The 25,578-nt window shown below is 38.3% G+C and overlaps 1 protein-coding gene across 7 annotated transcripts in view; it reads right to left on the bottom strand.

Moving 5' to 3' along the window:
* Window positions 1-25,578, bottom strand: part of TRIM37 (tripartite motif containing 37) — a 147,178-nt gene that overhangs the window by 97,429 nt on the left and 24,171 nt on the right. For all 7 annotated transcript variants that reach the window (XM_060082870.1, XM_060082872.1, XM_060082873.1 and 4 more), the window contains exons 9-11: window positions 10,032-10,156; window positions 4,639-4,689; window positions 3,484-3,565 (exon numbers count right to left, since the gene is read on the bottom strand). In XM_060082870.1, coding sequence (XP_059938853.1) covers window positions 3,484-3,565; window positions 4,639-4,689; window positions 10,032-10,156 — 258 coding nt within the window. The remainder of the gene's footprint in view (window positions 1-3,483; window positions 3,566-4,638; window positions 4,690-10,031; window positions 10,157-25,578) is intronic.

Raw genomic sequence — 25,578 nt, 5'->3', positions numbered from 1 at the left:
AGATAACAATATGGTTCCTCAAAAAACTAAAAACAGAATTACCGTATGATCCAGCAATAGTATTTCTGGGCATATATCTGAAAGAATCAAAAGCAGGATATTGAAGAGATATTTGCACACCCATGTTCACAGCAGCATTAGTGACTATAGCCAACAGGTAGAAACAACCCAAGTGTCCACTGACAGATGAATGAATAAACAAAATGTGGTATATACATACAATGGAATATTATTCAGCCTTAAAAAGGAAGGAAATTCTGACACATGCTACAAAGTGGAGGAACCTTAAAAACATTATGCTAAGTAAAAGAAGCCAGTAACAAGCTGTTACTGTGTTACAATTCCACATATATGAAGTATCTAGAGTAGTCAAATTCATAGAGGAAGTAGAATGATGGTTGCCAGGGGCTGAGGAGAGGGGGAAATGGGGAATTACTGTTTAACAGGCAGAGAGCTTCAGTTTTACAAGTTGAAAGAGTTCTGGAAGTTGGTTACAAAACAATGTAAATATACTTAACAATACTAAATGTACACTTAGAAATGATTAAAATGGTAAATTTGATGTTATGCCTCACTTACGAAAATTAAAAAAAGAGAAAATAAAGAGAATAACATCCCTACAGACAATGAAAGCACCCTAGAAAAACATACTCAAAGATCACAATTGTAACCTATTTCAAAAGAACCTAACAGACACTAAGAAAATAATATGACGGCCCACAGGAAGAAAAGAAAAAATAAGAATATGATATGAATGAATAACACAAATCAGTATTAGAAAAACTCAGAAATCAGGTAATAGGACTAAGGAAAGAGAAATAAAAGGAAAAGTTATTTAAGAAATAAAGACTGAACTAAAAGGAACACAAGAGCAAAGAAGCACAACAGTTTATATCTTTCAAAAAATAAGTGAACAAAAGAAAATTTTAAAAATTAAGAAGAGATGAAGAAAAAGCTGAAAAGATCAGAGAGAAAGTGGTCAATATTGAAGACAGGCAAGGAAGATGCAAAATGAAGATAATACAAGTCCCAAGAGAGAAAACCAAAGATAGAAACAAAGTAAATATTTAAAACTGTAATTCAGGAAACGTTTTCTTTAAAAGTCTAAAACTACATATTGAAAGAGCCCAGCATGTAACTGAGAATACTGACTGAGAACAACCAAAACATACAGGAGTAAATTATTGGACTTAAAAAGAATTAGATTATTTGGGCATCTAGACAATATTAGCAAATGCCTTTTAAGGATCAGTTTATCATCAGACTTTGCCAAAAGAAAATGGAATTGAATATTTAAGATACCCAGTGAAAGAAAACATGAGCCAAGGATTTTGCATCCAGCAATACTGCTTTAGCTTATAAAGGATACAAACTATTTTCAACACACAAAAATTCAGGAAATACTGCTTCCATTAGCCCTTCCAGTAGAATTTACTAGAGAACAAGCTTTGAACACCCTAACTGTTGTCCAGACATGGCATAGTGAAATGTGGAGAGTATATTTCCAAATAAAATTTTAAACATTTCTCAGTAATCAAATCGATGATAGAATTAGAGTTCCCCTTCTGAGATTTTTGTGTTTGTAAGGTGAAATAAGGCAAATAAGTGATTGATTATGAGATTATAATTCTATCCTTTCTTATGGCTTCAAAAAGTAGGATTCCTAGAATAGAAGAAAGGAGATACAGGTGTAATGTAAAGAGATTATGTTTAAAAAACTCTATAATCCTTAATTTGAATTGTAAACATGAGCATTAACTCACGAGTTATTTTATCTCTAAAAAATACATACATACATGTGACACCCCGATAGTCCACAATTATATAGCAATTTTAAAGTGTTCATAAATATTTTTTCTCTATTAAGATCGCTGGAGTTTTTCCACTTCAATTTTAAGCACACTCTTACCCAGTTTTTCTCAAAGTATGGTCTTTGGGCTAAAAACAAACAAATAAAACTTCTAAAATTTATAACACCAAGAATGAACTAGGACTTTGGGTGATAATGTGTCAATGTAAACTCATCAAGTGCAAACAATGTACCACTCTGGCACAGGGCGTGTTGACAGTGGCGGAGGCTGTGCACGTGAGGGGGCAGAGAGTGCGAACAGAGCTCTCTGTACTTTCCACTCAATTTTGCTGTTAACCTAAAACTGCTCTAAAAAATAGAGTCTATTAGATAAATCTTTAAGTACATACATACATACATATTAATCCCTCCCCCTTCCCAAACCCCCACATACATCTGCCTATGTAATTCCCTAGTTCTGTTCATGAAGAAAGCCTAGAAACAGTGACTAACCTGGTAGAAATGAGCACCCTTAACGCCCAGTTTGGTCTTGAAATACAATTTTCCCACTAAAAGAAATCAGGGCTTTTTGGATAAAATGACCAATTTCAGGTACAGAGTAGGAAATGTACAAGATGAGACGAGAACATCTTGCCATGGAAGAGGACAAGAAAGCTAACTACTAGAGTCACTACTAGACTATTAGGGTCAGAGCAAAGTGACACAGAAGCCAACTTAAAAGAGACTAAATATGTATAAATCCATGAGTTCATAAGGTTATTTTTTTAAAAACCTAGTTAATTACTTTCAGAGAATAAGGAAAATCACTAAATAACAGGAAAGAATCTTGCCTATTCTATATGAACTGTAATACTGGATAACCAAACAATAGGTAAAGGTAAGTATCTCTTTATAAAAGCATTACACGTACTAAGCAAAAAAGAAACAAAATGAGAATCACTATTCTGCAACTTCTAGTGAATTAACAGATGTAGGCAATGTGCATCAATATGACAAAAAGATATGCAACTAGATATGATGTGATAAAAGTACACACTACTGCTTGTATTCTTGCCATAGGAATTGACTATGCATCTCATCATACCACTGGGTCCAGCTGCCAATATGCAGCAGATCTACAGGTCAAAGAAACATAATGGAACGCACCATGAGTATGCAGTCAGCACACATGTGTTTTGTTTTGTTTTGTTTTTGCAGTACGCAGGCCTCTCATGGCCTCTCCCGTTGCGGAGCACAGGCTCCGGACGCGCAGGCTCAGCGGCCATGGCTCACGGGCCCAGCCGCTCTGCGGCACGTGGGATCTTCCCGGACCGGGGCACAAACCCGTGTCCCCTGCATTGGCAGGCGGAATCTCAACCAGTGCACCACCAGGGAAGCCCCCACACATGTGTTTTTGATGACCATTTGTAAATGTATATTTTTTAATGATTTTTAAAATAAGAATTTTAAACATTTCTTCTAAATGTTAGTGAAATAAGATTCCGTAATATGCCAGTGTTTATGTTTATATTTAACTTATTTTTTTCACAGATTTAGCAACATACCCTATAAAGAAACATAAAATTGTCATTACTTTAATTCCTTTCTCCACTAAAAAAGTGAACCAGTGTGCTACAGAACCCTAAAAGAAAGATCTTGGTTTCAAAATTTATTAGAAATAATGAAAAACTTACTGGGTAAACTTTTAACCTCCAACAAAGTCCTGAAACTTGAAGAGGTGGACTGTAAACAGGATCTGCTCTCTGGCGCAAAGTACTAAAGTAAAAGAAAACCAACTGAATCCCAAGATTAAAACTGTTGGGAAATAGCAAACAGGCAAAAACAAAACCCAACCACTTTATTTATGTTACTTATTTGAAGTCCTGGACCAGTAAATGAAGGTGACTGAAGAACTCAAGATTCCACTGTATAAATTTATATATACTAACATTCTGAAATAAAAGAAACTTTAATGATACAGAAATATTCAATAGTATCTTTTAAGTTTCAGGTTTAAAAAAAAAAAACCCTCAAAATATTGTCATTTAAGGGAAAAGAAAAATATAACTAAGTGCCTTGAATCTAATTACCACTTCAACAAGCAGTCTTCCACCATTAAAGGAAAAAAAAAAAGTTTCTTCCTCACAACCCCGCAGTATAATTATCCTTTTTAATATGGAAAAAAAAATGTGGGGTAATCCTCAGTTTATATTTTAGCCACAAAATTATCCCATAAGAAAAAACAAATTAAATGGGTAGTGGTATAAATTCTCAGTTTGGCCTTAGTTTGATGGTTATAACCTCTTGGGATTTTCTCTTCCCAAGGCAAGACCTTTTATATTCTTCATTCCCCACTTCCATGCTGCCCTTTAAGACAAGTCCCTTAAGACCTTTGTGTTTTAATATCTTGGCTTCTAATCTTAGAGAAAAAGCTGTAAAAGCTAACAAACTTAGCATGCAAGTTACAAAGCTTACAAATTTCTTACAATAATACCCTCCCATCCACAATTTCTTACTTCCCACCACTCATTTCTGAGGATGAGTAGGAGGGCTCATTGATCTCTATCACCCCATTCACCTTACCTTACTAGCAAAGGCTAAGTAGACCCTCTTCTTTAAAAAAAAAAAAAAAAAAAAGTTCCATTCCCCACCCTAGAGGAGCAATCCATCTAGAAGATATAAAACAATCCAGAAAAAGGACCTCTATGTATCTAATACAAAACTTGTTTCTTCTAAGACTACACACTGAGTGACAAAGTTCATTAGGTCTGTATGCTACCCAGGAACAACACCTACCTGGCTCTTACGTACACATACAAAAAAACCCTAAAGTTGTCAAAAACTCTTACCTGAAATTCTCTAAAACAAAAGTAGCTGAATCATAAGATGGTACCAATTCACTAAAAAGAAACAAAAGAGAAAAAAAAATTATTTGGCTTATACAAGTTTAACATTTCATTTAATTAAGAAACAAAGTCAGACTTCCCTGGTGGTGCAGTGGTTAAGAATCTGCCTCCCAATGCAGGAGACACGGGTTCGATCCCTGGTCGGGGAAGATCCCACATGCCAGGGAGCAACTAAGCCCATGCGACACAACTACCGAAGCCCATGTGCCCTAGAGCCTGCGCAGCAACTACTGAGCCCACGTGCTGCAACTACTGAAGCCTGCACGCTGCAACTACTGAAGCCCGCGCTCCTAGAGCCCATGCTCCGCAACGAGAAGCCCACGTACTGCAACAAAGAGTAGCCCCCACTTGCCACAACTAGAGAAAGCCCTCACTCAGCAATGAAGACCCAAGGCAGCCCCCCAAAATAAATAAATCTTAATTTTAAAAAAAGAAACAAAGTTAAGTCTCTCAGTAACATCTTGAAAATTTTATTAAACTAAAATAAGGCCTTAAGAAATATTTTTAAAACTTTATTAAACAACATTAAATCAAATGAATTCATAAAACCATCAAAAGCCGACATCAAAGGTTTGCAATTAAATTGGAGACTCAACAAATACTTCATAATATAGCTTTTTAAAAAAAAGGCAATATATGATTAAGTATTAAAATAACTATAAAAGATATTTAAAAAGTAATATGGAAATAGGAAAAGAAAGAAATTAGGTGCTTAGGCTGGACACCTGAAATAGAAAACATATAAACTATTTTAAAAAAATCAAAAGAAACAACAAAAGGATAAAATATTACAATAAATCCCCAAACTCCCTTCTTCGGAACAAATTATGAGGAATACTGACAGACCCTAAATACTTTGAGACTATTTACTAGCAAATAAATCTATACAATTTTATAGGATAAGAATACATAATCACATAGGGGTCAAGCAGGATAAGCACATTAACAGTTTCATGGCAATGCAAGATTACCTAGAGAACTTTAGTTCCATACAGTCTTCTCCAAAGAGAACTAAACTACATTCACAGAACTAAACTACATCTTCAAAGAGAACTAAACTACGCCCACAGCACGCTAACAGTCTCTCGCACTGTCATTAGAACACCTCAAAAGTCAGAGATAGTAAAACATTTATGATAAAGACACTATAATACATAGTGTTGTAATACAGTGTAACATATTTAATATATAAAATTATAAATTTACCAAAAAGATAAACTGCAAGCCATTTCACCACATATTCAGATATATTTTCTAAAGTTCAATTCATGAAAATGTGTTATTACCAAAATAAGATATAAAATGCATCTAAAGCATTTTCACACTGTGACAGTACCTGAAGAAATTAGTGGTTTGCCAGTGAAAATATAGTATACATTATTAAAAATACATCAGTCTTATTTTATGGTTAAGTATATGTAGCTAAACAGCTCACATCTTTTTCACAAGTAGATGTGGTTTGCCTTGCAACTATTAACTGTAGAGCTATTATCCAATTGTCAAGCACCCCTAACCATAGCCCTAGGCAGTAGTTACCTTTTCTCACATTCCTCATTCCTAGATCCTTTTGTCTGGTTAATCCTTACTATTCCTTCAGATAACAAATTAGAAGTCACACCTTTGGAGGTCTGCTCTAACTTCTCCCCAGGATATGCTCTCTTAGCATTCAATATACACAAAACTCCAATTATCAGAACCAATGCAATTAATGCCTGGGAAGCCTTCCTGGAACCAAAAACCCGAATCAGAGCTCCAAGGAATCTCTCCAGGATAGTCTTCAAATTTGGTCAAGTCATAATATGCTTTTGGCTATAATATAGTGCAACTTCCAACTGCACAAACGTTGTTCAGTTCTCCCACTAAACATCTTTCAAAATGTCTACAGACATTACACAGGCAATCCCCAGTTGCCTGCTGATCTTCATACTGTTTCTTCCACCATGTCCTTAATACCCGGTGTGATATATTTCCTTTGTTGTTATAGTTGTTTTTGTTCTAAGACCAGACTATCATTGTCATATTTTTAATCAGCTCTTGAGGGCCAAAGAGCTCACCGAGACACAAAATAAACAGAAGATGAAGAGGACAGGTTTAACTTGGAACAGTGAGATAGAAAGCTTACAAGTTAAAGCATACAGGTTGCTAAAGCTTACTAACCAAGAGGGTACAGTATGGCTTGTACCTGGCACATGCCTGGAACATAGCTGGCATTCAAATATTCACTGAATGAATGTTTACAAATATTTGCTGGAAAATTCTTGTAATTTGGTAGAAGTATTTACTCAAAATTTCTTTTGCATTCTTTACATATATACACAAAGCCACAACGACCGCTAAGCCATCTAATTCTATCAATTCTACCATCCTTAAGTATTTATTAACATCTCCACATTATGCTCACTTGTTCAGAGGTTATCTATAATCATACTGGTATTACTACTCTGTGCCTGCAAATAAGGCACAGCTTTATGTTCTCAAACTTTTATTTCTATACCTCTTCTACTCTGGTCTTTATGATGACTGGATTCATCTCACGATGGTGTCAGTGAAGCTTCATGGAATATGGAGAGGCTAGCCTCAAAACATCTCTAGCCCAGTATTCTGAAAAATACTGATTTGCAAATCTTTAGACCGGAGACTTCATCATGACTTAATGAATGAACAGAAGAAAAATAGGATAAGTATCCATTGTTCCCTTGAGGAAACAGATTGGTCAGCTACATAAAAACTGGTTTTCCATCCCAACTTGACCATTGTCCCAGAAACTAAACTTTTTATGGACTGAGAACTGTACTTTTCTGCTATTTAAGTCCTCCCTCAGAGACTTAAATGCCCCAACAATACAGCCCTTCAAATTCTGGTTGAAATGATTTCTCTGCTGACTTCCAAATATAGCAGCTCTTATCACATCCCCATATTTTTGTTCATGTATACATATCCTATTCTCATCTGCCTAATGAAATTCTAAGTATCTTTCAAGGTCTTCCACAATTCCTTTCTAGGCTATCAAGTCATCTTGACCACAGCAGTCTACCCTGACTTCTCAGAATTTCTGATGTAACTAAGTAACAAATAGTCAATCTTAATATACAATTCTCTACCATTTCATGTGGAATATATATCCAGTAAGATTACTTCCTCTTCCATGTCTCCTATGCAGCACTTACAACAGTGCTGAGCACATAGATGACCTTTAATAAATAACATTATTTTGTTTAATGACCTTTTACTCGCCATTGTGGCTCTATCACAAATCATCAACTGATGGGATATAAGGTAATCAGTTCCATGATCTCAAAGCTTAGAAACAATCACCACTGCTTTGAACATCTAAACTTTGGTCTGTAACTTAATGTCCATAAATGCTAGCCTTTCTTTCTTCTTTTTTGTATGTATGTATGTATGTATGTATGTATGTATGTATGTATGTATTTATGGCTGCGTTGGGTCTTCGTTACTTCACGCGGGCTTTCTCTAGTTGCCGCAAGGGGAGGCTACTCTTCATCGCAGTGCACGGGCTTCTCATTGCAGTGGCTTCTCTTGTTGTGGGGCGTGGGCTCTAGGTGCACGGGCTTCAGTAGTTGTGGCTCCCAGGCTCAGTAGTTGTGGCGCACAGGCTTAGTTGCTCCGTGGCATGTGGGATCTTCCCGGACCAGGGCTCGAACCCGTATCCCCTGCACTGGCAGGCAGATTCTTAACCACTGTGCCACCAGGGAAGCCCCTAGTCTTTCTTATTTGGCCCTCTTTTCTTTGCTGATGAATGAATCAACAGATGGAACACCTGCTTCCTCTATACTGCAAATCACAAACTAAGTTTCTAATAAAAATTACAGTTAAGTTATAAGGCAAGTTTTCCAGTAAGACAGTAAGGTTTACTAGAGAGGGAGAGGGCCCTCAGGTGACCTTTTCCCAGGGAAATCTCCTTAATTATCAGATTTTTATTTATTTATTTTTGGTCGTTTTTTTCTTTATTGATGTACCTCCTACCTCCCCCATCCCAACCCCAGTTTCAGTCCCTTCCATCTATACCCAAAAAAGAAGGTAGTGAAAGGAAGGTATTATTGGGGTTCTGAGTCCCTTGGGCAATTAGAAAGGAAAAAGAAATCAAAATAGGGACTTCCCTGATAGTGCAGTGGTTAAGAATCGGCCTGCCAATGCAGGGTACATGATTCGAGCCCTGGTCTGGGAAGATCCCACATGCCGTGGAGCAACTAAGCCCGTGCACCACAACTACTAAGCCTGCGTTCTAGAGCTCATGAGCCACAACTACTGAGCCCACGTGCCATGACGACTGAAGCCCGCACACCTAGAGCCCAAGCTCCACGAGAAAAGCTACCACAATGAGAAGCCCACGCACTGCAACGAAGAGTAGTCCCCGCTCGCCGCAATTAGAGGAAGCCCACACGCAGCAACGAACACCCAACACAGCCAAAAAATTAAAAATTAAAAAATTTAAAAAAAAAAGAAACCAAAACAATCACTGGATGTGACAGAGACTGACACTCAAGAAGTCAAGCAGAGGGACTTCCCTGGTGGTCTAGTGGATAAGACTCCTCGCTCCCAGTGCAAGGTGTCCAGGTTTGTTCCCTGGTCAGGGAACTAGACCCCCACATGCCACAACTGAAGATCCCACATGCCACAACGAAGATCCCACGTGCGGCAACTAAGACCTGGCGCAGTCAAATAAATAAATAAATATTAAAAAAAAAAAAAGAAGTCAAGCAGAGTTGCTTGCCTGATAACCTGTTGCAAGTAGTATCAGTATAGGAGTTTACCTCTATCAATGGTACTCAAACTTTATTGCAGAGTTACTTGAGGTGCTCAAGATTCATTTTCTAGATACCATCTCCAAAGACTGTCAGGGAACGGGCCTGAGAATTTTCATTTTGGAACAACACTCCTGCTGGCTCTGATACAGGAGATCCATGTACCCTATTTTGAATTGTAGAACCCTTATCTTCATATATGGTATTTATATCAAAACTCATTTCATTCCACTGGTGACGGATAGAGTAATTCAGAAAAGGTATCTTCAAAACTGAAATTGGTGACCACACTATCAAAGAGGCAGCCTTGGAATATTAATGAATATCCTTAGTTGACTCAAATCTATTTAACAAGAGCAAATACCCAGCCCTTTTATTAATATTCAGTGCTTGAATAAAATATAAATATTGTATCTGGTTTGTTAATTCACAAAGAAATGAAGACTTACCTTATTGGTCAGGGAGTACTACCTGAGTTCTAGTTGTCAGCAACAGCTTTCTTTTGAAACAAGTATATGCATTTGCACATAAACTTCAAAAGAAAATAGAGTAAAAAAAAATGTGTCGTACCTGGTAAAGTCTGGTGGAACAGGAGTGGTAACAAAGGACGCCATGGGCTTTCGATGAACTTGCTGAAACATCATGAGGATCGCTGAGCTCTTAGATATCAACTCACTCTTACTACAAGATCGCAACTGTTTGAGGAAAAGAACTGTCTGAATAAAAAAATTACTATGCACTGGCACCCCCAAAATCCTTAATAAAGAAGGAAAATGGAAATTATTCTGGTTATATACTGAAAAAACTGAGATAAAGAAAAATATTGGGTTGGCTAAAAGTTTCGTTCGGTTTTTTCTGTAAGCTGGCTGTAGTAGCACTTAGTTGTCTTTAACTTTATTCAAAAGTTTTGTTAGATTGTATGTGACAGCTGTCATATCGGGGTGCATTTAAAGAAAGACTTCTCAAAATTGGTGAATTTTTGTGTAGCCATTTTAATACTAAAGATGGAAGAAAAAAAGCAACATTTTCGGCATATTATGCATTATTATTTCAAGAAAGGTAAAAACGCAACCAAAATGAAAAAAAAAAGATTTGTGCAGCGTATGGAGAAGGTGTTGTGACTGATTGAACATGTCAAAAGTGGTTTGCGGGCCTCCCTGGTGGCGCAGTGGTTGAGAGTCCGCCTGCCGATGCAGGGGATACGGGTTCGTGCCCCGGTCTGGGAGGATCCCATATGCCGCGGAGCGGCTGGGCCCGTGAGCCATGGCCGCTGGGCCTGCGCATCCAGAGCCTGTGCTCCGCAACGGGAGAGGCCACAACAGTGAGAGGCCCGCATACCGCAAAAAAAAAAAAAAAAAAAAAAGTGGTTTGCAAAGTTTCATGCTAGAGATCTCTCGCTGGACAATGCTCCACAGTTGGGTAGACAAGTTGAAGTTGATAGCGGTCAAATCGAGACATTAATTGAGAACAACTGATGTTATACCACGCGGGAGGTAGCCGACATACTCAAAATATCCAAATCAAGTGTTGAAAATCCTTTGCACCAGCTTGGTTATGTTCACTGCTTTGATGTTTGGGTTCCACATAAGTTAAGTGAAAAAAACCTTCTTGACCATATTTCCGCATGTGATTGTCTACTCAAACGTAATGAAAAAATTCCGTTTTTAAAACAAGTTATGACAGGTGATGAAAAGTGGATACTGAACAATAATGTGGAACAGAACAGATCATGGGGCGAGCAAAATGAACCACCACCAACCACACCAAAGGCTGGTCATCTAAAGAAGGTGATGTTGTGTATATGGTGGGACTGGCAGGGAGTCCTCTCTTATGATCCCCTTCTGGAAAACCAAACAATTAATTCCAACAAGTACTGCTCCCAATCAGACCAACTGAAAGCAGCACTCAACAAAAAGCGTCAACAGAAAACGCATAATCTTCCATCAGGACGACGCAAGTCCACATGTTTCTTTGATGACCAGGCAAAAACTGTTACAGCTTGGCTGGGACGTTCTGATTCATCTGCTGTATTCAATAGACACTGCACCTTCAGATTTCCATGTATTTAGGTCTTTACAAAATTCTTTTAATGGAAAAAATTTCAATTCCCTGGAAAACTGCAAAAGGTACCTAGAACAGTTCTTTCCTCAAAAAGATAAAAAGTTTTCAGAAGACGGAATTATGAAGTTGTCTGAAAAATGGCAGAAGGTAGTGGAACAAAAGGGTGAATACGTTGGTCAATAAAGTTCTAGGTGAAAATGAAAAATGTGTCTTTTATTTTTACTTAAAAACCGAAGGCACTTTTTGACCAACACAATAGCTTCTTTCAAAGTGGGTTTGAAAGTTAAGAATCTATAAAGAATCTAGGTTTAATTTCCATTATAACAGTAAAGTTATTGAGTAAATGCATTTGATTTTAATGTATTTTTCTCTCCTTGTATATTAGCATAAATCCAATTCTAAGCAACTACAAATGTAGTTTAGACTGGTACAGTGAAGCCATTATGTATATAAATGAACAAACCCCTAAAAGTCAACGACCTTCAAACAAGGATTTCTCAAATTGCACTCCAGGGAACAGAGAAATGTTACGACCTAACACACAGAAAAAAGTCTTAACCTCTATCAATCTAGGAAACATTAAGTTATACCAAAGGTAAAAAGTGAGAAATCCAACTTTAGCAAAATAAGCATGGTAGTTAAAAGACTACTGACTTTGTATTCAAGACAACCCGTTTGAAGTCCTAGTCCTGCCACACACCAATTATGTGGCTCAGAGTCTGTTAATGTGTAAAACTGGAATAATATCTACCGCTGCTTGCTTTGTTGGTTTGTTAGATCAAGCATGAAGCTGTATGTGAGACAGCTTTGTAAACTGCTATGGGCTGGATCGTGTCCCACCCCAAACTCATTTGTTCCAGTCCCAACCACCAGTACCTCATAGTGTAACTATATTTGGAGATAAGCCCTTCAGAGGACAAAACGAGAAGGCAGCCATCTGCAAGCCGAGAGAGAGGTCTCAGGGAAAACCAAACTGCCAATACCTTGATCTTGGACTACCAGCCTCCAGAACACTGAGAAAATAAATTTCTGTTGTTTAAGCCTCTTAGTCTGTGGTGTTTTGTTACGGAAGCCCTAACAGACTAATACACTATCAAGTGCCATACAAATGATATTCATAAAACCCACTACAACTGGGTTTATGTCTTTTAAAAGATAGTTGCTTATAGCTCACCAAGAATAACGATATAACATAACTGGTATCATATGATAAATACCAAAATTTATAGCTTTCATTCAAATATTTATTGAATGCATACTATGTGTATCCCTCCTTGACCTTATTTCCTCCAAAGGTAGACTTTTAAATAGATACCTTTAATAAAGTTAAGGTAGTTCCTTTTACTCTTAGTTTGCTGAATAATTTGGCCATGAATGAGGATCGAATATAACTGAATGTTATTTTAAAAATTAATATTATTCTATTCATTTCTACTTATACGTTCATGTGGTTTCGCCCTTTAAACTCTTGAGTTACAATCAAGAGATTTTTCTGATAATGAAACATTCCTTTCATTCCTTTGATTAACCCTACCAAGTCTTGCATTCTTGTTTTGTTTTAGTAAGTATCCCACTAATTTTGATTTGTCAGTATTTTAAGATTATGGTATTTATGTTTATAAGAGTTGGGCTTTAATTTCATTTTCTTATAGTGTTCTTATGCTGACTGGTTATTAACATTACATCAATCTCAAAGACTGAGATGTTAGCTTTGGTACATTTTGTATTCTTTTAGGGAAAAAAAGTGCTTATAATAATAGATAACAGATATTTAAAGATCTGGTAAAAATTTTCCATTAGTCTGGATCTGATGTTTTTGATGTCTTTTGACTATATACTTCCAATATAATTTACGTAATGTTTCTTAGTTTAAATTATATTTTTTCGTAAGTCATTTTTGGTAATTACAATTTCCTGGAAAATTATCTTCTTCATGTAGATTCTACCTGAATAAAGTTGCTCATTTTTGTAAAGCACATAGAGTAGTGCCTGGTATATAGTAAATGCTATATCCATACTTACTTTTTAAAATATTTTTATTATTTAAATTTCTACTATATTTGTAGTCGTGTCCCATTTTTCTTCCCAATATACTGCTGGACATTTTCTTCATTTTTCCTAATCAACCTTGTTAGAGTATCTTCTATTAAATTAATTTATTCAAAGATCCAATACTGGGTATGTTGATCCTCTCAACTATTTCATGGCACTCTCTTGTTATTTCATCACTACCTCTGTGATTTCCTTCCATTTTATGCTTCTATACCATTGTTCTTTTTGTCTTTTTTCACTTATTCATAATTTCTTAAACTTCATTTTAGACTAAAAGTTTCCTTCTAAATATCCTTTAGCTACATCTGACTATTTTAATAATTTATCATTTCAATGGCAATGTCCTCCTTCACTCAAGAACTATGTAGAATTTAACATATATTTAAATGCATACTTACATATATATATGTAAATTTTTAAACTGTGTTTTTGCTTTTCATGTCTATCTTAATTATACTGTGGTCACAGAACATGTTGTTTATATAAATTTATTTAATTTCTTCAGAATTCTATATACCTTAGTATGTGACAAAATGTTGAAACTGTTCCATGTGGACTTAAAAAGAATATATATTCTTCAGTTTGGGATTCAGAATTCCACATATACCTTTTAAATAAAGCTCTCAATTTTCTTTTCAAAGATTTTCTATTCTTACAATCTTTTGTTAGTTGGAACTATTAGTTTATCAGATTTAAATAAAATAATTTATTTTTAATCACTCACTACAGATAGTAATTTTATGAAAGTCTTATAATTCTGTCAGCATCTGCATTATATATAATGAATTTATGTTTTTGGAACACGAAATTATAACCGTCCTATCTTCCTAAGGTAGACTGTTCCCTTTTTATCACTCGTAATATTTCCACTTTAAATTTCTCATCATTCTCTAGATCTGTCTTAAGAAGTTCACCATGGGATTTTTAAAACTTCGACTTAATCCATTTACATTTATTTTTATTACTGATGTCAGTGTCATCCACTAATGACAATACACAAAAAACAAAAAAATACTCAACCTAAAAATAACCAAAAAAAAAAAAGGAACAAAGATCAGATGGAACAAACAGCAAGATATTAGACTCAAACTTCACCCTATAAGTGAGCACACTAAACATCCCAGTTAAAAGTCAAAGACTGTCAGACTGAATTAAAAAAACTAGAGCCAATTGTATGCTGCCTACAAGACACACACACTTTAAATATTTAGGAAAAAATACATTAAAAATAAAATGAAAGAATAAGATATGACATAGTAGGGCTTCCCTGGTGGTGCAGTGGTTGAGAGTCTGCCTGCCGATGCAGGGGACATGGGTTCGAGCCCTGGTCTGGGAGGATCCCACATGCCGCGGAGCGGCTGGCCCCGTGAGCCACAATTACTGAGCCTGCGCGTCTGGAGCCTGTGCTTCGCAACAAGAGAGGCTGCGATAATGAGAGGCCCGCGCACCGCGATGAGGAGTGGCCCCCACTTGCCGCAACTAGAGAAAGCCCTCGCACAGAAACGAAGACCCAACACAGCCATAAATAAATAAATAATTAATTAAAAAAAAAAAGATATGACATAGTAATACTAGTTAAAAGAAAGCTAAAATGGCTTTTTGACATCAAATAAACTAGATTTCAAAGCAAACAGAAGGTCTTTCACACTGATAACGGAAACAATTCATCAAGAGAATATAACAGTCCTTGGACTTCCCTGGTGGCAAAGTCGTCAAGAATCCGCTTGCCAATGCAGGGGACATGGGTTTCAGCTTTGGTCAGGGAAGATCTCAAATACTGTGGAGCAACTAAGCCTGTGTGCCACAACTACTGAACCCTCATGCCACAACTACTGAAGCCTGCACACCTAGAGCCCATGCTCCACAACAAGGGAAGCCACCGCAATGAGAAGCACATTCACCACAACGAAGAGTAGCCCCCACTCACCATAAGAAGAGAAAGCCCACGCGCAACAACAATCCAACGCAGCCAAAAATAAATAAAATTTTTTAAAAGTTAAAAAAAAAAAAAGAGAGAGAGAATATAACAGTCCTAGATGTTTATGCCCCTACTAGTATGGTTTCAAAATTTATGAAATTGGGAACTTCCCTGGTGGTTCAGTGGTTAAGACTCCACACTCCCAATGCAGGGGGCCTGGATTTGATGCCTGGTCAGGGAACTAGATCCCGCATGCTGCAACTAAAAGATTCCATGTGCCACAACTAAGACCTGGCGCAGCCAAATAAATAAATAAATATTTTTAAAAAACAAAAACCAAACAAACAAAACCCAAAATATATGAAGCAAAAACCAATAGAACTGCAAGAAACAAACAAATCCATAATTATTGCTGAAAATTTCAATACCCCTCTCTCAGTAACTGATAAAACAAGGAGACAGAAAATTCGCAAGGATATAGTAGACTTGAACATCATCATCAACCAACTTGACCTGACATTATAGACTATCAGAAAAATCCCCAAATATCTGGAAACTACTTGAGTCAAAAAAGTCACAAGGAATATAAGAATGTATTTCAAACAGAAAGGTTTCAAATCAATAACCCCAGCTTCCATCCTAAGATTTTAGAAAAAAAAGAGTAAGTGAAACTCAAACTAAACAAAAGAAAGAAAATAGGTAAATCAAAATAAAACTCAATAAAAAAGAAAAACAACAGAAAAAAACAAAACCAAAACCTAGTTGAGAAGATCAACAAAAATCAATATCCTCTAGACAGACTGATCAGGGAAAAAAGATAGAAGATACAAATAACCAATGTCAAGAGAGAAGTGACATCATTTAATTCTACAAATGTTAAAAGGATAATAAGGGAATATTATTAATTTTATGCCAATAAATTTAGCAAATTCAAATAAAATGGAATAATTACTTGAAAGACACAAACTACCAAAGCTCACTCAACAAGAAGTAGTCAGGGACTTCCCTGGTGGTGCAGTAGTTAAGAATCTGCCTGCCAATGCAGGGGACATGGGTTCGAGCCCTGGTCCGGGAAGATCCCACATGCCGCAGAGCAACTAAGCCCCTGTGCCGCAACTATTGAGCCTGCGCTCTAGAGCCTGAGAGCCACAACTACTGAAGCTCATGTGCCTAGAGCCCGTGCTCTGCAACAAGAGAAGCCTCCGCAATGAGAAGCCCTCACACCACAACAAAGAGTAGCCCCCGCTCGCCACAACTAGAGAAAGCCCGCACGCAGAAACGAAGACCCAATGCAGACAAAAATAAATGAATTAATTAATTAATTTAAAAAAAGAAGAAGTAGTAGGCAACATGAACTGCCCTATATCTAAATTTTTTTTTTTTTGGTTGCACTGCGCAGCATGTAAGATCTTAGTTCCCTGATCAGGGAATGAACCTGTGCCCCGTGCAGAGGAAGCACAGAGTCTTAACCACTGGACTGACAGGGAAGTCCCAAGAACTGCCCTGTATCTATTAAAGAAACTGAAAACTTTTTGTTTTCCTTCTTTCTTTCCACAAAGAAAACAAGGCCCAAATGGCTTCATTGGTGTATTCTATCAAACATCTAAGAAAGAAACATTATCAGTTCCACACAACTTCTTCCAAAATACTGAAGAGGGCATAATTTAAAGCTCATTCTTTAAGGCCAGCATTACTCTGATAACAAAGCCAGACAACAATTCTTTGAGAAAAGAAAACTACAGTTTAATATCCCTCATGCACAGAAGTGCAAAAATCTTAAACAAAATTTTAGTTAATCAAATCCAGTAATATATCAAAAGGACAATACAGGGCTTCCCTGGTGGCGCAGTGGTTGAGAGTCCGCCTGCCGATGCAGGGGACACGGGTTCGTGCCCCGGCCCGGGAAGATCCCACATGCCGCAGAGCGGCTGGGCCCGTGAGCCATGGCCGCTGAGCCTGCACATCCGGAGCCTGTGCTCCGCAACAGGAGAGGCCACAACAGTGAGAGGCCCGTGTACCACAAAAAAAAAAAAAAAAAAAAAAAAAAAAGGACAATACATCAATCAACTTAGGGTTTTTATCCCAGGATAAAAGTTGGTTTAATATTTTTCTTAAATGTTCATCTATTTTAAGAACTAAAAAGAAAAACCATATGATCATCTCAATACATGCTAAAAAGAATTTGACAAAATCCAACATTCAATCCTAATGAAAACTCTCATCAAACGGAATAGAAACGAATTCCTAAACCTGATGAAGGACATCTACAATAAACCCACAGCTAACATCATACTTAAATCAACATTATATGAGAAGTTCTGGGCAGTAACACCTAACAAGAAATAAAAGGCAGCCAGATCAGAAAAAAATCTGTCTTGGACTTCCATGGTGGTCCACTGGCTAAGACTCCGCGCTCCAAATGCAGGCGGCCCGGGTTCAATCCCTGGTCAGGGAACTAAATCCCACATGCCGCAACTAAGAGTTCACATGCTGCAATTGAAGATCCCGTGTGCTGCAACTAAGACCCGGCAGCCAAGTAAATAAATAAATAGAAACACAGAAAGACAGGAAAGGAAGGAAAGGAGGAAGGAAGGGGGGAAGGGGGAAAGGGGGAGGTAGGGAAGGAGGGAAGGAGGGAGGGAGGGAGGGAGGGAGGAAGGGAGGGAGGGAGGGAGGAAGGAAGGAAGGAAGGAAGGAAGGAAAGAAATCTGTCTTTATTCAGAGATGACACGACTAACTGCAGGCAACCCAATGAATCTACAAGATAGCCACTAGAACTAATAAATGAATTTAGCAAAACTGCAGGATACGAGATCAATATACAAAAATCAATTGTGTAGTACAAGTCAGAAATTGGAATTTTTTTAAAACATCCTTTATCATAATATCAAAAATTCTGAAATACTCAATAAATCTGACAAAAGATGTGAAAAACTTGTACCTTGAAAGCTACAAAACACTGCTGAAATAAAGTCTTCTTCATGAAATGAAGACTCAGTATTGCTAAAATGTCACATCTCCCTAAATTGATCTATAGATACAATGTAATTCTAATCAAAACCCCAAAACTTTTTTTGGCAGAAATTAATAAGCTGATTCTAAAGTTCATATGAAGATGCAAAGGATCTGGAATAACAAAAAACAACTCTAAAAAAAAAAAGGAAGAGCAAAGTTGGAGAGCTAACACAGCCTTTTATTATAAAGCAACAATGATCAAAACAGTGCAGTAGTGACATAAAATAAATCAATTGACAATGTGGATATGGACTAAGTTTTGAAAAAGATGCAAAGGCAATTCAGTGAAGAAAGGCTAGTCTTCAACAAATGGTGCTGGAACAACTGGATAGCCATATATAAAAAACAAAAACAAAAAGACTACCTGGATCCATATCTCACATATAAAAATGGACCAGGGACTTCCCTGGTGGTCCAGTGGTTAAGACTCCACGCTCCCAATGCAGGGAGCTTGGGTTCGATCCCTGGTCAGGGAACTAGATCCTTCATGCCACAACTAAAACATCCTGAATACTGCAACTAAGACCCGGTGCAGCTAAGTAAATAAATTTTTTTAAAAAAAGGATCAAAATGGATCATATGCCTAAATATAAAACCTAACACTACAAAACTTCTAGAAGAAAACACAGGAGAAAATCTTTGTCACCGTGGGTTAGGTAAAGATTTCTTAGCTATGACAGCAAAAGAACAAACTGATAACTTACACTTCATCAAAATTTTAAAACTTCCTTTTAAAAGACACTTTCAAGAGAATGAAAAGACAAGCCATAGACTTGAAGAAAATCTTTGCAAAGTACATATCTAATAAAGGACTTCTATCCAGTTTTTTTTATAAAGAACTCTCAAAACTCAGTGAGAAAACAAACAAGTCAATAAAATGATGGGCAAAAGATCTGAACAGGGCCTCCCTGGTGGCGCAGTGGTTGAGAGTCCGCCTGCCGATGCAGGGGATGTGGGTTCGTGCCCCGGTCTGGGAGGATCCCATATGCCGCGGAGCGGCTGGGCCCGTGGGCCATGGCCGCTGGGCCTGTGCGTCCGGAGCCTGTGCTCCGCAACGGGAGAGGCCACAGCAGTGAGAGGCCCGCATACTGCAAAAAGAAAAAAAAAAAAAAGATCTGAACAACAACAAAGAAAAAGATCTGGACACCTCAACAAAGAAGATATATGGATGGCAAATAAATTCAAGAAAGGATGCTTAGCATCATTAGGTATAAGACAAATGCAAATCAAAACCATAATGAAATATTTTTACACTCCTATGAGAACAGCTAAAATTAAAGATTGACTATATCATGTGTTAGCAAAGATGTGGAGGAACTGGCACTCTCAAAGACTACTGATGGAAATATAAATGGTACAATCTCTTTGGGAAAACAGACAGCATTTATTGAAAACCTAATCATGTATCTACCACTCTATCTTAGGAGGACCCAAGAGAAAACAAAATATATGTCCATCTATAGATTTGTAAATGAATGTTCACTGCCACTTTATTTGTAAAACCCAACACCAGAAAGCAAACCAAATGACCATAAACAGTTGAATGGAAAAACAAATTGTGGTATATACATACAATGGAATACTACTCAGCAATTAAAAAGGAAACAACTATTGATATATGAATGAACTGCAAAATAATTCTGCTAAAAGAAGTCAGATGTAAAACAAGTATATAATGTGTATGATTCCAATTACATAAAATGCTAGAAAAGGCAAAATTATCTATAATAACAGAAAGGAGATAGGGGGTTGCCTGGAGAGGAAAGTGTTGGGAGAAGCAGAAGGAGAATTTATAAAGAGGCACAAAAAATTCTGGAGGAAAAAAGTCACTACTTTGACTATGGTGATGGTTTCACAGGTATATACATTTGTCAAACCTTATCAAATTATACACTTTAAATACATGCAGCTTATTTTTTGTCAATTATCCTTCAATAAAGCTGTTAAAAGAAAAAAAAAAGTGCACAGATCCCCAGATCCCACCCCTACTCCACTTATAGCTGGTTTAAATTTGTCCTATCACTCCAGCAGAAGGCTGCTAGTTTATTCTCTGGAAGGGATAAAATAAAATCTCTGGACTAGGAGAACAACATGCACAATTAAGAATGGGAATACTGGGGAATTCCCTGGCAGTCCAGTGGTTAGGACTCGGAGCTTTCACCACCGAGGGCTCTGGCTGGGGAAGTGAGATCCCACAAGCCATGCAGCACGGTCAAAAAAAATACTGAAGAGAAAAACAAGAATATATAAATACTTAGGTACTGAACTCTACCAGCCAAACTATCAACCAAATGTAGAGATTGAATAAAAATATTTTCAGACATACAGTCTCGAAAAATTTATTCTGATTACCCTTTCATGAAAGCCACAGAGGAAGTGTGATACCAAAACAAACGTGTAAATCAAGAGCATGGAAGCCACGGAAATCAGGAAACGTGGGATTCAACCCAAGAAAGAAATGAAGGGGATCCCCAGGATGATAATTAAGAGACCAACTGCATCAGACAGCTGTGTATCAGGCATAGAGAGGAATTCAAGAATTCCAAAAACCAAATTCAAGACAGATAAAATTATCAAATATTTATGTGACACTATACATTTATTAATTCACTATGTACTTTATCCCCACCTACCCCGAATCTAAATTATAAACTCTTTGAGGATTATTTTGCCATTGTGTCCACTGTTGTGTTCCAAAGCACCTAAAGCAATGTCTGTTTTCTATTTGGTATGTAATAAAAATTTCCTTAATAAATAAAAATGCTGATTTTACCCTAAGAATCATCATGTGTAAGTAATTGGCAATAATATTCTATCTCAAAGGCACCACTTAAGTCACAATGTCAGAAGATTTTAATCTTTTAAAGATTCAGGAGACTTCCGGGTAAGATGGCGGAAGAGTAAGACGCGGAGATCACCTTCCTCCCCACAGATACACCAGAAATACAGCTACACGTGCAACAACTCCTACAGAACACCTACTGAACGCTGGCAGAAGACCCCAGACCTCCCAAAAGGCAAGAAACTCCCCACATACCTGGGTAGGGCAAAGCAGAGAGATTCCCGCACAGAGGAGCGGTGCCGAGCGGCACTCACCAGCCCGAGAGGCTTGTCTGCTCCCCCGCCAGGGCGGGCGGCGCTGGAGCTGAGGCTCGGGCTTCGGTCAGAGCGCAGGGAGAGGACTGGGACTGGCGGCGAGAACTCAGCCTGAAGGGGGCTAGTGTGCCACAGCTAGCCGGGAGGGAGTCCGGGAAAACTCTGGAGCTGCCGAAGAGGCAGGAGACTTTTTCTTCCCTCTTGGTTTCCTGCTGCGCGAGGAGAGGGGATTAAGAGCGCCGCGTAAAGGAGATCCAGAGACGGGCGCGAGTCGCGGCTGAAAGCGCGGAGCCCAGAGACGGGCGTGGGACGCTGGGGCTGCTGCTGCCGCCGCCAAGAAGCCTGTGTGCGAGCGCAGGACACTGTCCACACCGCCCTTCCGGGAGCCTGTGCAGCCTGCCACTGCCGGGGTCCCGGGATCCAGGGAAGGCTTCCCTGGGGGAACGCACGGCGCGCCTCGGGCTGGTGCAACGTCACGCCGACCTCTGCCGCTGCAGGCTCGCCCCGCACTCCGTGCCCCTCCCTCCCGCCCGGCCTGAGTGAGCCAGAGTCCCCGAAGAGGCTGCTCCTTTAACCCTGTCCTGTCTGAGCGAAGAACAGACGCCCTCCGGCGACCTACACGCAGAGGCGGGGCCAAATCCAAAGCTGAGACCCAGGAGCTGTGAGAACAAAGAAGAGAAAGGGAAACCTCTCCCAGCAGCCTCAGAAGCAGCGGATTAAAGCTCCACAATCAACTTCATGTACCCTGCATCTGTGGAATACATGAATAGACAACAAATCATCCCAAATTGAGGAGCCAGGAGTCAGTGCTGTGCCTCTGAGGTGGGAGAGCGAACTTCAGGACACTGGTCCACAAGAGACCTCCCAGCTCCACATAATATCAAACGGCGAAAATCTTCCAGAGATCTCCATCTCAACACCAGCACCCAGCTTCACTCAACGACCAGCAAGCTACAGTGCTGGACACCCTATGCCAAACAACTAGCAAGACAGGAACACAACACCACCCATTAGCAGAGAGGCTGCCTCAAATCATAAAAAGTCCGCAAACACCCCAAAACACACCACCAGACGTGGACCTGCCCACCAGAAAGACAAGATCCAGCCTCATCCACCAGAACACAGGCAGTACTCCCCTCCACCAAGAAGCCTACACAACCCACTAAACCAACCTTAGCCACTGGGGACAGACACCAAAAACAACGGGAACTACGAACCTGCAGCCTGCAAAGAGGAGACCCCAAACACAGTAACATAAGCAAAATGAGAAGACAGAAAAACACACAGCAGGAGAAGGAGCAAGATAAAAACCCACCAGACCTAACAAATGAAGAGGTAATAGGCAGTCTATCTGAAAAAGAATTCAGAATAATGATGGTAAAGATGATCCAAAATCTTGGAAATAGAATAGACAAAATGCAAGAAACAGTTAACAAGGACCTAGAAGAACTAAAGACGAATCAAGCATCGATTAAAAACACAATAAATGAAATAAAAAATACTCTAGATGGGATCAATAGCAGAATAACTGAGGCAGAAGAACGGATAAGTGAGGTGGAAGATAAAATAGTGGAAATAACTGCTGCACAGCAAAATAAAGAAAAAAGAATGAAAAGAACAGAGGACAGTCTCAGAGACCTCTGGGACAACATTAAACGCACCAACATTCGAATTATAGGGGTTCCAGAAGAAGAAGAGAAAAAGAAAGGGACTGAGAAAATATTTGAAGAGATTATAGCTGAAAACTTCCCTAATATGGGAAAGGAAATAGTTAATCAAGTCCAGGAGGCACAGAGAGTCCCATACAGAATAAATCCAAGGAGAAATACACCAAGACACATATTAATCAAACTGTCAAAAATTAAACACAGGGCCTCCCTGGTGGCGCAGTGGTTAAGAGTCCGCCTGCCGATGCAGGGGATACGGGTTCGTGCCCCGGTCTGGGAGGATCCCATATGCCGCGGAGCGGCTGGGCCCGTGAGCCATGGCCGCTGGGCCTGCGCATCCGGAGCCTGTGCTCCGCAACGGGAGAGGCCACAACAGTGAGAGGCCCACATACCGCAAAAAGAAAAAAAAAAAAAAAAAAAAAAATTAAACACAAAGAAATCATATTAAAAGCAGCAAGGCAAAAACAACAAATAACACACAAGGGAATCCCAATCAGGTTAACAGCTGATCTCTCAGCAGAAACTCTACAAGCCAGAAGGGAGTGGCAGGACATACTTAAAGTGATGAAGGAGAAAAACCTGCAACCAAGATTACTCTACCCAGCAAGGATCTCATTCAGATTTGATGGAGAAATTAAAACCTTTACAGACAAGCAAAAGCTGAGAGAGTTCAGCACCACCAAACCAGCTTTACAACAAATGCTAAAGGAACTTCTCTAGGCAAGAAACACAACAGAAGGAAAAGAACTACAATAACGAACCCAAAACAATTAAGAAAATGGGAATAGGAACATACATATCACTAATTACCTTAAATGTAAATGGACTAAATGCTCCCACCAAAAGACACAGACTGGCTGAATGGATACAAAAACAAGACCTATATATATGCTGTCTACAAGAGACCCACTTCAGACCTAGAGATACATACAGACTGAAAGTAAGGGGATGGAAAAAGATATTCCATGCAAATGGAAACCAAAAGAAAGCTGGAGTAGCAATTCTCATATCAGACAAAATAGACTTTAAAATAAAGACTACTAGAAGAGACAAAGAAGGACACTACATAATGATCAAGGGATCAATCCAAGAAGAAGATATAACAATTGTAAATATTTATGCACCAAACATAGGAGCACCTCAATACATAAGGGAAATATTAACAGCTATAAAAGGAGAAATCGACAGTAACACAATCATAGTAGGGGACTTTAACACCCCACTTTCACCAATGGACAGGTCATCCAAAATGAAAATAAATAAGGAAACACAAGCTTTAAATGATACATTAAACAAGATGGACTTAATTGATATTTATAGGACATTCCATCCAAAAACAACAGAATACACATTTTTCTCAAGTGCTCATGGAACATTCTCCAGGATAGATCATATCTTGGGTCACAAATCAAGCCTTGGTAAATTTAAGAAAATTGAAATTGTATCAAGTATCTTTTCCGACCACAATGCTATGAGACTAGATATCAATTACAGGAAAAGAGCTGTAAAACATACAAACACATGGAGGCTAAACAATACACTACTTAATAACGAAGTGATCACTGAAGAAATCAAAGAGGAAATTAAAAAATACCTAGAAACAAATGACAATGGAGACACGACGACCCAAAACCTATGGGATGCAGCAAAAGCAGTTCTAAGAGGGAAGTTTATGGCAATACAATCCCACCTTAAGAAACAGGAAATATCTCGAATAAACAACCTAACCTTGCACCTAAAGCAATTAGAGAAAGAAGAACAAAAACATCCCAAAGTTAGCAGAAGGAAAGAAATCATAAAAATCAGATCAGAAATAAATGAAAAAGAAATGAAGGAAACGATAGCAAAGATCAATAAAACTAAAAGCTGGTTCTTTGAGAAGATAAACAAAATTGATAAACCATTAGCCAGACTCATCAAGAAAAAAAGGGAGAAGACTCAAATCAATAGAATTAGAAATGAAAAAGGAGAAGTAACAACTGACACTGCAGAAATACAAAAGATCAGGAGAGATTACTATAAGCAACTCTATGCCAATAAAATGGACAACCTGGAAGAAATGGACAAATTCTTAGAAATGCACAACCTGCCAAGACTGAATCAGGAAGAAATAGAAAATATGAACAGACCAATCACAAGCACTGAAATTGAAACTGTGATTAAAAATCTTCCAACAAACAAAAGCCCAGGACCAGATGGCTTCACAGGCGAATTCTATCAAGCATTTAGAGAAGAGCTAACACCTATCCTTCTCAAACTCTTCCAAAATATAGCAGAGGGAGGAACACTCCCAAACTCATTCTACGAG

This window comes from Mesoplodon densirostris, chromosome 18, assembly GCF_025265405.1.
Source record: "Mesoplodon densirostris isolate mMesDen1 chromosome 18, mMesDen1 primary haplotype, whole genome shotgun sequence".
Classification (NCBI taxonomy): domain Eukaryota; kingdom Metazoa; phylum Chordata; class Mammalia; order Artiodactyla; family Ziphiidae; genus Mesoplodon; species Mesoplodon densirostris.
This window is presented reverse-complemented; position numbering and strand designations above follow the sequence as displayed.